Genomic DNA, 11,241 nt, shown 5'->3' on the forward strand with positions numbered 1-11,241 from the left:
CATAGATACATTATACATAGATAGATAGATACATAGATACATAGATACATAGATACATAGATACATAGATACATAGATACATAGATACATAGATACATAGATACATAGATACATAGATACATAGATACATAGATACATAGATACATAGATACATAGATACATAGATATACATAGATATACATAGATAGATAGCTAGATATAGATAGATAGATAGCTAGATATACATAGATAGATAGATATTTTTGGGGTATTTCTCTTTCAACCAAGTGGTCACCAACTGAGCGTTTCATTTCCCGGGCAACGCCGGGTGTCCTGCTAGTATATATATATGTTATATGCTCTGGTTTCACTCGCGGCTCAAAACGGCAATAAGCCGCGTCGGTGTTGCCACCTACCGTGCACTGTAGTTTGAACGCCTTTAGCATCGGCGTGCAGTACCAGATGTGGTCGAAGGCGAGACAGGCGAACTGACAGCCCCAGCAGAGCGCCAGACACGGCGCGCAGAAGAGAGACAGAAACTTGTAGCAGCAGTTCTGGCCGAAGTTGAAGCACTTAGCGGAAAGCCCCCATGCGCAATTGATGCTCCGAATGTCTTCCGGCTCAGCGATGACGTCATCGTATCCGACCTGAAGACAATTGGCGTATATGACAGTGTGCGCGTTCCTACACTGCGGTAATTAACCTTTTGACGAATGACGCACTTACGCGTCATGCTAGTTCGAATGGATTCGTGTGTCTCAGAAATCAACCACTAACCCATCACTTTGCAATCGTGGTTCTGCGATTTCCTTGCCGGCTGCTGTAAAACATGAGGTAGTAGGAACCTCTCCTTCCCTATATCTTATAGCTTTCGCTGCGACATGCTAACTGGATCTTATAGTATGATCGATAGTATAGTATAGATATGATCGATATCGAATCGATCCATATCGATAACGAGCTATCTAATCGTGAGCGTAATCATTCCTTGCTAGAGGAGCTGAGCCGGTACATATTGCAACGCAAGCCATGATTGGCGTTGACACCTATGACAGTGGGCATGTTTTCCCCCGGATTCGCTCCCGTCGCATTGGAATAGCGTGGCTGTCGTTATTACGCGCTCAGCCTCTCCATCTCGCGTATAGGCCTACTGCGAGTGACTGAGGGCGGCATGAATTATGCATGGCGGAGCGCATCAATGATGCACGCAGACGCGTTTGTGTTGGTTACCGTTCCACAAACAGCGTGTCAGTCATTGATCTGTTATCAATGGGTATCCAGGGGGTTGCCGTAGAGGGTGGCACATGCAACCAGCTAAAATTGGGCTCTATGTACACCCCGTGTTGTTATTACCATAAACGCACACTGACGCCACCATTATAAAGCGGCGGTAATGCGTACGAAATACGGGGAACCGACTTGACATGCGATAAGAAACAACGATTGAAACAGATTTTAACTACGGTATCCAGGAAAATCACTAACAAGTAAAGAAAAATTATCGTAATTAAATTGGCGAATTATTGACCAATCAAGATTTAAGAAAAAATCGAAGTTACATTTATGATATGTGCGTTATATAAAAATGGAAAGGGAAAGAAAGAATAAAAGCGCAAGATACGCAGGGAGAAATAAATAAAAAGAGAGGGACGAAGTGCGAGGGCGCGTGCGCGCGAGTCAGGGGTACAGAGCTAAAGATCGAGATAATGGGAGCGAAAGAGCGACAGAGAAAGATAGCTGCGGCGAGGAGAGATGGGGAGAGGATAGCGAGAGATGGGGAGAGGAGAGAGCGAGTGTGTGAGAACTACAGACGCCTGGATACCAACAGCATTCCTACCTGCAGATAGCTGTTGATGTCATTCGGATCTCTGTTCTCCATGTCGATATCCACAGGCCCGGTGCTATTCATGCCGTATCGAACAACTTGCTCGCTTTTCCCTTAACGGCTACGTGTAAAGAAACACCGTCGAAGCTCGTCAATAGTATATGTTAATAACTGGTTGAACACTTAATTGCCAAATATTTCCCAATATCTCTGTAGAACCTACCCAGAAATCCGTCCTCGCGCCAACGCTGCCCTTGTCATTCTCTGCGTTATCGCACTAACGTTGCCCCCCTCCCCCCTATGTTTTCCCCTGCGTGTCCTAGCAATAAGCAGAAAACCACAAACAAAAGGGCCTGATTGCATTACCTATTTATCAGAGATGTAATGTTGCTGCAGGCAGCCCCGTTAAGATTCTAAACGGCTCAGAGGCGTGGTGCGCCGTAGTCCACGTCTTATAATTTACCAATCTGCCGTCGGCACAGATGGTCACCGCGGTAGTTGGCTATCCGCAATCGATTATCAGTTATTTTCCGAGAGTGTTACCAGCAGCCGGGCGACGATGGGTCATGAATGTTTTAGGGAAAATGGTAAGAAACGGACATATATCTGTTATGTTATATTTTATATATCTACAGGAATCGACATATTTCACATCAAAGTACTCTTGGCTATGAATACTGGTGTGAGAAAAAACTGTGTATGGTTTCAGAAAAATTAATGTTTAATTATTTCGTTTAGCATCGCACAATACGGGGAATTTTAACGTTGTAAATATTGGCCTCTTGGTTATTATATAAGAGAGGCTATATGCTTAACATTTTTATAGAAAGCTACCCCCGCATGTCTTCTCTTTTGTAAATGGGGTCTATATAGCTGTTATCTTTAATTAATTAAATAATTAAGTAATTATAGAAAACACTTTGTTCATATCTATACTACCACTGTGGATGTGCTCACTACAAATAATTTCAACAAAATTATGTATTAATACAATATGCTTCCACCACGTCTCATGCGCGAAACCACCGTCCACCTACTTTTATTATAGATGGGTGGCAATGCTTTTCAAATTTTTTCATAGAAACCTACTCCGAAATATGTCCACTCTTTTGTAGATAATATTTTGTAAGTTCAACAAGATGTGACACTTTTAGCGTGCGCGCACACACGTCTGACCTCGTAATCTTGTATAAGTTAAAGGAGGTTGGTATAATTAAGTAGTCAACATATGATGAGTTAACATTTACTATACTAACTGCACGTGGTGCGCGAAGTATAACTTCAAGAATAGGTATTATTATATGTAAATAATGTGAATATATATTGTTTATTTACAGTTCCTTTAACGCCAAAAATATTCTTCTTGTGGTATGTCATTATATTACGTGTATGTACGTAATATTATGATGTTATTATATTACGTGCATTACAGGCCCGTCGGAAGTAATTTTAAAGTGGTATGGTTTCAGTAGCGGTCTGGGGGTAAAACCCCCAGCGGGGTTCGAAGGGGAAGACAGCGTGACCAGATTTTAGATGCGAGAGAGCGGAGCGATCGAGCGGGGGAGGGTGTGGGAGGGCGTATCCTCCTCCCTCGGTAAGAACTTTTTTTGAATTGGGGGTGCAAATCATGCAATTTATTATGCAATTATGTGATTTTTTTATCCTTTCATTGTACTGCAGAAAAGGACAAATTACTCTTCATTAAATAGAAATTGAGGTCAAGCTGCTAACCCTAACCTATAAATAGGAGGTTTCACGGTCAGGTGGCGAGCTTAATTTATCACTTTCTTGAGGAAATTATTTTTAAGATTTGCGATTGGATGAAAAAGTTTTGTGGCATATATTCTTTGGTTTATGTGATAATGCGTTTCATAATAATGGAAAAAAGGCAAAGTCACTTCGATGTTCGTGTTCTTCCATTAAGCTGGTGATAAGCCTACGATCAGCCTATGATCATGACATTTATCACCCTCCCACCTTCTCTCTTCTTTTCTCTTCCCTTTTCTTCTCCCCGTCTCTCTCTCCTTTTCTCTTCTCTTTTCTTCTCCCTCTCCATCTCTCTTTTTTTCTTTTCTTTTTTTCTTCTTGTTTTTAGGCTGAAAAGTGGTACGGTCAATTCTGTACCAACCGTAGCGGCTCCGACGGGCCTGGTGCATTATATTACGGCCAAAGACTACGTTTATGTGTTGTGATTTTTGATATCTCTGGTCTTTGTTAAGACAGACGATGGAGGGCGCGCGTGAGAGTCGCCATTGATTGCGCAAACATGGCGTCTGGACGTGGAAGCCGAAGAACTACAGAAACAGAAAGTGTGATAGCGTGTGTTCAGCTAGATGGTCTGGTACGATCGTTTGTTACTGTGAACCCGCATTTTGTTGTGTGTTTATTATTTGATCATATCTTTCAAATTAACATATTTGCCTCCACACAGTGATCCGTACGCGGTATCGGGTATGGCAGCAGTAAATAATTGATCCCCGCGCCAGCAGGCAGCGCCAGCAGGCGAAAGCCGGGCAGCAGATTGAGATATGATATCAATTATCATTTTCATAATTCATAGATAGTATTGAATACTACGAAACGGTGGAGTGGCCTAAATTTGGGTTGGGTCAGAAAGACAGTGCAAGTAACTGTATTTTCGGTTGTCGTGAATGTCTACTCTTAAAATTTGACACAGTTCATTGTTGGCTACATACTAACATAGTTCTCAATCTCGCCATGCTCTCTAGGCCTATCCTTGTACCCCATGGGGCGTCATTGATGACATTGTCCCCATTCCAGTGGCAGTGCCGCATTGTAAAACCAGGGGCTCGTTGTCAGAAACATCGTAAAGTTAATGCTAATGTTAATGCTAAGATAACACTTACGACTAATGTTAATGTACGAGAGGAGCGTTGCAAACACATCGCAGCTATTAGTATTAGAAAACTTACGATAACAGGAACTTCATCACAAGGCTGCTGATTGGATCAGAATCGATCACAAAATTCAAATTCATACACATTTATTGTACATCACAGTAATTTATGCATATTATGATGGCTAACCACATATAAATAATATTTGATGAAAAACGACGCGGTCATGAATTTATTCTGCACAACAAGACAAATTCTCCCACTGTTACACGAGACGCGAGAGTCGTGGCAAGCGTGGCAAACATTTAAAACGAGAACAAATGCCATACGCCATTTGTAAATGTATTGTTTTGTTTTATGATCGGTAAATATTTAATGATTTTGACAAACACAAAACACACATTTTATTCATTATTATAAAATATAATATCACTATAATTGTAATTCGTAGTGTATATGTGTTATTTTCAACTTTTAAAAGTCCTGGCACTGGGCTCTCGTAATGTTAAGAGGATATTTTCGAGGATTTTTCATTCTCGTAACGTTGCGATGTTTCTGTCAACGGTTACGAGTGGAAGTTAATGTTGAGACTAATGTTAAGACTAATTTTGTTTCTGACAACGGGCCCCAGGTGTTGTACACAATCATGACAATATCAAGACTAGAAAGTGATTTGTCATTTGTATTGTAACATCACTAAATGTAAATATGATTCATTGATTGTTTATGATGGGTGAATAATGACATAGCAGGGCATACGTGTTGAAAATGAAAAATACAGAGCAGGTAATCAACAACGGCAGGTAATCTGCCCCCCAGACAATGCCGATAAATCATAGGTGAACCATTGAAATTTTCTATTTATCCAAGCCCTATGGGGAGTATGCCCAGCGTTAATGTTACACTTATTTATCACTTACACATTATTAGTGGTAAATTGACAGTATTAAAATCCAATTTTCTATGCTATAACTGCATAAATGTTTTTCAAGTTTGTGTAATCTGTAATATATCTGCTGTAAGGTGAGGTTATATTTTGCTATATATTTTTCAGATTGAGCATTTCTGAGCAATAATTTCTCAATTTAACTCATGCTTGTAATGATAAAAGGCGTGTTCACTTTTAATTTGCAGGTTATTCTAAAGATCATTAAACACTGCGAGGAGGTCGGCTCAGAACTCTCTCAGGGTGTTTTACTGGGTCTGCTTATCGGTAATTGCCTCGAGATCACAAACTGTTTCCCATTCCCTCGCAATGCACTTGATGACCCGGAGTTTGACGAAGGTAGGTACTCAAGGTTTTATGTCGCCCATATTAGGGTCTGCCTATTTGACCCATTGACAATCCTAAAGGAGGTTTTAAAAAGTCACAATTTAAAATGAGATGTTTAGCATATTTCCACAGTTGGGCTGTATATATTTCACAGTGACAACCTTTTTTTATGAAATCTATTTTGTTCAATGATTTTGCCAGGTTTTGTTTTTGCACTTTTAATTCCCCATGTTTTCATACTTCAAAGCAAGATTACTTAAATTTCAAGAAAAAAATTCCGGTTTTGCACTACATGCCACTGCATGTCGTCATGCCCAAAATTCACAAGCAGGCTTATTTGTCCACAAAATAAATTCTCAGGTAATAGACAATTACCCAGATAAACCCCTGGTGCCTGATCTTCACCGATAACATTGCACACATTTGTACAACCTAGGCTAAGCACATGGTTTGATACCCACTGTGACATGCCGATTTCATAAGTTTCTGTGTTGCAAGTGTGTCTAATGCAGATGTCTCTTGGTTATTAGCAGCAACCTGTAGAGAATCTGTACTCCTGTTCAAGAAATGATAGTACACTTTAAAATATAGAGTAGACCATGTATATTAGCAACTCATAGAAAATCTACATAGGAAATATAGAAATACAACAATTGATATTCTATGCTGTCAGTCAGTCTGTCAGTGAATAAAGCTCGTGTAATAACCAATTCTTTGTCCCTTGTTCCCACACAGTGCAGTACCAGATGGAGATGATGAGACATCTACGCTATGTGAACATTGACCACCTGCATGTTGGATGGTACCAGAGCACCTTCTTCGGAGGCTTTGTGAGCAAGGCCCTGCTGGACTCACAGTTCCAGTATCAGCACTCGATAGAAGAGTCTGTAGTACTCGTGTACGGTATGTCTGCTTCCAGTGTTACACCGTTATTACAGTAGTTATGCACAGCTAGGTGAAATGTTTATTAGTGATGTCACGATCATCGATTATACTCGATCATCGGTTGAACAGTGGCTCGAACCAAGCGCTTGGTTATCAAAATCCATAATCGATTTCATTGAAATAAATGTCAAACTTGAACAAGAAATGTCTGAGAGTTAATTGTTCGACACATATTGCAATGAACAACACCAGAACACTACTATACAAGTTATCCTGTATTAACATACATGTATTATACACATAGTCGTAAACAGTGCAAAACAAAGAGTAAACAGGGCTAAACAAGCACATACATGCGCACACGTACATGCACACGACGTTACGCACACGCAGGCATTCAACACCCCGAGTAACCGATTGTAACCGATCATCGGTTACTTGGGTTCAACCGATGATCGATTACGAAATTACAACCGATTGACAACACTAGTGTTTATGCTCTTTCGGCTTTGTTTATGTGAACCAGCTGAATGACATTTGTTTATGTGTGTGATTAAGACTTGATCGCTGGTTAAATAATAATGGATTGCTTGCGTCGGTTCTGGTCCGCGTGAAATGTTCACGCATCTCCTACGGTAAAACACGTGTAGGTATTATACGTCGGACCCACGTTTCTGTGGTAGCTGTTTCACTTCTGCATGTTCTAGGGAGTGTACAAGCATTTTTATATGCAGGGCCTAGTCCAAGCTATTTCTCATACCGAATACCGGCGCCCAAATTACGACCCCTAGCAAAACGCCCAAATTACAAAATTCATAAAACGCACTAAATTAGCAGAGCTCTGATGCAGATCTCCATGTTTCTATCGTTATGTAGACACTGTTTTATAATAAAATGCTCATATAAGATCTATAATCTATTATCTGAATAAAATGTGTTGACCAAACGCTCAATTTAATGTGATAGAAAGTATATATATAATTTTTTTACTCTTGCTAGAGCAGAAAATGAATTTAGGTGACTTATTGGTGCAATGCTTTGCAGATCCGTTACGTACAACGCAGGGATATCTATCACTAAAGGCATATAGACTAACCCCACAAACTATGGCCATCTACGAGACCATGGACTTCTCGCCAGAAAAGTAAGTAGCACCTGGTTGCTCTCCGTTCACGAATTCAATCTTCACGCGGAGTTAAAAGCCAAATTAGTGTAATTTACTCTTGTTTACCAGAAGTTAGCTCCATCACTTGAATTTTGACATGCATCTAAAATTGACAATATTTTATAGTAAAATAATGATTGCTTGTGTGAGTGTGAAAAGGAGAGCAATAATGATTTTACCACCTGATTAATAGACTTTGGGAGGAGTTGTCCAGGGATGGACATGTTTTTACCTGTTTTCATCTGTTTTCTCCTGTTTTTAGCATAAAACAGACAAAGATGGCATTCAGCACAATTTTTGAAGAAGTTCCAATATTCATCAAGAACTCCCACCTGGTGAACGGCTTGACGCTAGAAGTCGAGGACTCAAGTAGCGAACCGACAGAAACATACAACTTCCTGGATCTTGCAACAAGGTTAGAACAGTGGTGCCACCTAGGGACACAGCCCTGGACTTGGTCATTTTAAGGAAAAGTGTAGTGCATTTGCTGCACAGCTGGAGCTTTGTATGTGAGTTGTGTGTGTGTGCATGCGTGCATGTGTGTGTGTGTGGGTGCGTGCGTGCATGTGTGCGTGGGTGCGTGCTCGCCTGTGTGTGTGGGTGCGTGAAGGTGTCGCGAGCACTACATCAGTGTTGTGGCGATGTGCAGGGCGTCATTCGGGGGACGAATTTCGCAATTTTAGCCACTTTCGCGAGTACCTAAAAAATCTACGTGCTAAAATGAATTCTAACGTGCAATTTTGTTTGTACAACATAAACTACTTTTTGAATATTACATACACTTTTTGAATATTACATACACTTTTTGCATACTATTACTACTAATCGTTGACCGACCAATTTGACCATTAATCATGAAATATATTCTTTCTGTGACCGACAGTGATAATGTATGCGGTGTATGCTATAAATTTCCACTCGCAGAAAATGGCAAGTGCTTATATTTTCTACTCGCAATTTCTCAATATTGACACGCCTTTTGCGAGTTAGCAATAGGGAAATTCGAGCCCTGCCATTGTACGGAGCCGCTTTGTTTGCTGCAGCTCTGTGCTCGAGAAGAATCTGAAGCTGCTGATGGACACGGTGGATGAGCTGTGTCAGGACTCGAACAAGTTCCACAATCACTTCCGGCAGGCAATGAAGCAGAACCAGGCGAAGCAGCAGCACGTCCAGAAGCGCGTACGTAGCGTCTCGCGTTGCCTCGCCGCCCAATGAAGTTTCCCAGGGCGTGTTTGTTTGGTCGGATCCACGGATCTCGATCCACTGGATCGAACCCTAACTCAAACAAACGCAAACTCACTTTCAACGGTTCACGTTTCGCTGTGACCTATCACGGGATGGTTCATAACAAAGAAACAGATGTGATTGGCTGAGGCGCGGGCCGCCATATTGGATCCGGTTCGAATCCACCTCGCTAGCTGGGTCAGGTTCGGTGGATCGAGATCCGTGGATCCGACCAAACAAACAGTCAGATCCACGGATCCAGTGGATCGAGATCCGTGAATCCGACCAAACAAACACGCCCACAGTTGTGCCTCGCTCACGCATTAGTTGTGGCGCCCCCTAGTGTTGTCAACCTGACTAAATGAGATGCTTTCCGTCACGTAACTGTGTGCGCTCTAGTCGTTCCAACATTACTAAGCGAGAGCCTTTACTCTCGCATAACCTTGGCACCCTCTCGCCTTGCTGACTTAATTAAACGAGTGTTTGTTCCCTTGCAGCATCAAGAGAATGCGATTCGAACTGCGAAGGGTGAACCGCCGCTCCCCGAAGAAGATATCAACAAGCTGTTTAAGCCACTGCCGGCACCCCACAGACTGGACAGCTTGCTGCAATCAGGTACTTCTTCTCACTGGCAACACACAGAGCACGTTTCAGCATTCTCAGTCAGTTCATCGAGGGTCAGATTATTTTGGGGGCATGGACAGGGTTATGGACTGGTTAGTAGTGTGCTGGGGCCGCCAATATCCCACATAGAATGATGACGATTCTAAATGAATGCTTGGGGGTGGCAGTTCGTAATGGAGTTACGTTTATCTTCCAGGGCAAGTGAAAAGTTACTGTGACCAGATCAACCAATTCTCGTGCCAGGGTCTAGGAAAGATGTTCCTCGCAGAAGCACTACAGGACAGTAAGAAGCAATCAACTGGATCTATATAGTTGTATACTAGTTTTATATACACCAATAACCAGAATCCACTTGTTTCAGGATTAGTTACAGATGATTGGCGAATGCAGAATGGAGAATTTATAATGGATTAAGTTATTTTGCACCCACCGTTTAATTTTCCTGTGCCTGTTCCATCTCTAGAAATGCGCACTGCCCAGTTTTCTGCTGCAAGGCTCATTGTTAGTTGCGGTTGGAATCTATTTTGCTGGTTTCCTTGGAATCTCTAACTGTGTTGACAGTCTAATTCCATAGCATCTCCAGTTATGTAGGTAATTTGACTTGCTGAGCTTGACTGTACTCATGTGCTGCCAATGATATATTTGGTACGAGCTGAATGTAAGAAAATCAGGACAGTAGAGTATTTGTGCAAAAAATTCCATTACAGCGTCAAGTGAAAAGTGAAAATCGTGAAATAAAAAGAAATAGGGATAGAGATTTTGCGTACATAATTTGAATATTTTTCCTATCCACTCGATTTCAATTATTAGATCGATTTTTCTAGTAATAATGGTTGTGCAAACACTGCAAAGTAGGGTGAGGTCTTTCGAAGTTCAACTCCGCAATGGGGAAAGGCACGAGACATTTTAAAGGTGGCTAATTGTGTAAATTTAGTGGAGCCAGTTTTGGGTGAAAAAAATGGCCTTTGCATCAACATGTCTCGTCAGAATTCCCATGCGATCCTACCTCCACATGGTGTAAGGTACCACCTCCACAATAGTAAGTAACCACTTTTTTAAAAAGCCACGTTATAAAAACACAAGTTTATGGATCTTGTGGACACACAACACAAGTTATTGCTCCTTGTGTGTTTGAATTGAGCTTCAATTTTGTTATCATAGCCAAAAACAAAGAAATTGAACAGAACGAAGTGCATAAAACTGAAATAAAATTATGTTTATTTGCTTTAAGAAGTGGGACACAACTGTTTAAAGTATTGTTCAATAGATCAGAAAATATAATCTATCACAGAACAGTTACTGAGTAAAGTTGAGTGCATCTGCACAGGTGCAGCATATACAAAACTACTGCAATACCATGTATTATTGCTGATAAGGTATGGTTGACTTTTGCCAAGTGATGAAGCAT

The 11,241-nt window shown here is 41.1% G+C and overlaps 2 protein-coding genes across 2 annotated transcripts in view; one reads left to right on the plus strand and one right to left on the minus strand.

Moving 5' to 3' along the window:
• The window catches only part of LOC106818346 (caveolin-2-like), a 5,433-nt gene extending 3,382 nt beyond the window's left edge, over positions 1–2,051 (minus strand). The window contains exons 1-3 of the mRNA XM_014823066.1: positions 2,028–2,051; positions 1,817–1,925; positions 396–626 (exon numbers count right to left, since the gene is read on the minus strand). Coding sequence (XP_014678552.1) covers positions 396–626; positions 1,817–1,888 — 303 coding nt within the window. The 5' untranslated portion in view covers positions 1,889–1,925; positions 2,028–2,051. The remainder of the gene's footprint in view (positions 1–395; positions 627–1,816; positions 1,926–2,027) is intronic.
• A 1,630-nt stretch (positions 2,052–3,681) lies between these two features.
• Positions 3,682–10,590, plus strand: LOC106817981 (eukaryotic translation initiation factor 3 subunit H-like). Its single transcript, XM_014822687.1, has 9 exons — positions 3,682–3,692; positions 4,028–4,145; positions 5,797–5,947; positions 6,671–6,838; positions 7,865–7,964; positions 8,248–8,400; positions 9,029–9,164; positions 9,707–9,824; positions 10,030–10,590. Exons 1-9 carry the CDS (start codon positions 3,682–3,684, stop codon positions 10,143–10,145), a joined length of 1,071 nt encoding a protein of 356 aa, XP_014678173.1. The 3' UTR covers positions 10,146–10,590.
• The last annotated feature ends 651 nt before the right edge of the window (positions 10,591–11,241 follow it).

The sequence above is a fragment of the Priapulus caudatus genome, unplaced genomic scaffold (genome assembly GCF_000485595.1).
Source record: "Priapulus caudatus unplaced genomic scaffold, Priapulus_caudatus-5.0.1 Scaffold36, whole genome shotgun sequence".
Classification (NCBI taxonomy): Eukaryota; Metazoa; Priapulida; class Priapulimorpha; order Priapulimorphida; family Priapulidae; genus Priapulus; species Priapulus caudatus.

What these genes read in the sequence shown, in the direction of transcription:
- LOC106817981 (XM_014822687.1), top strand. An exon ending in GTCTGTAGTACTCGTGTACG is followed by an intron (nt 6,839 to 7,864) that starts GTATGTCTGCTT and finishes AATGCTTTGCAG; the next exon opens with ATCCGTTACGTACAACGCAG. An exon ending in GGACAGCTTGCTGCAATCAG is followed by an intron (nt 9,825 to 10,029) that starts GTACTTCTTCTC and finishes TTTATCTTCCAG; the next exon opens with GGCAAGTGAAAAGTTACTGT.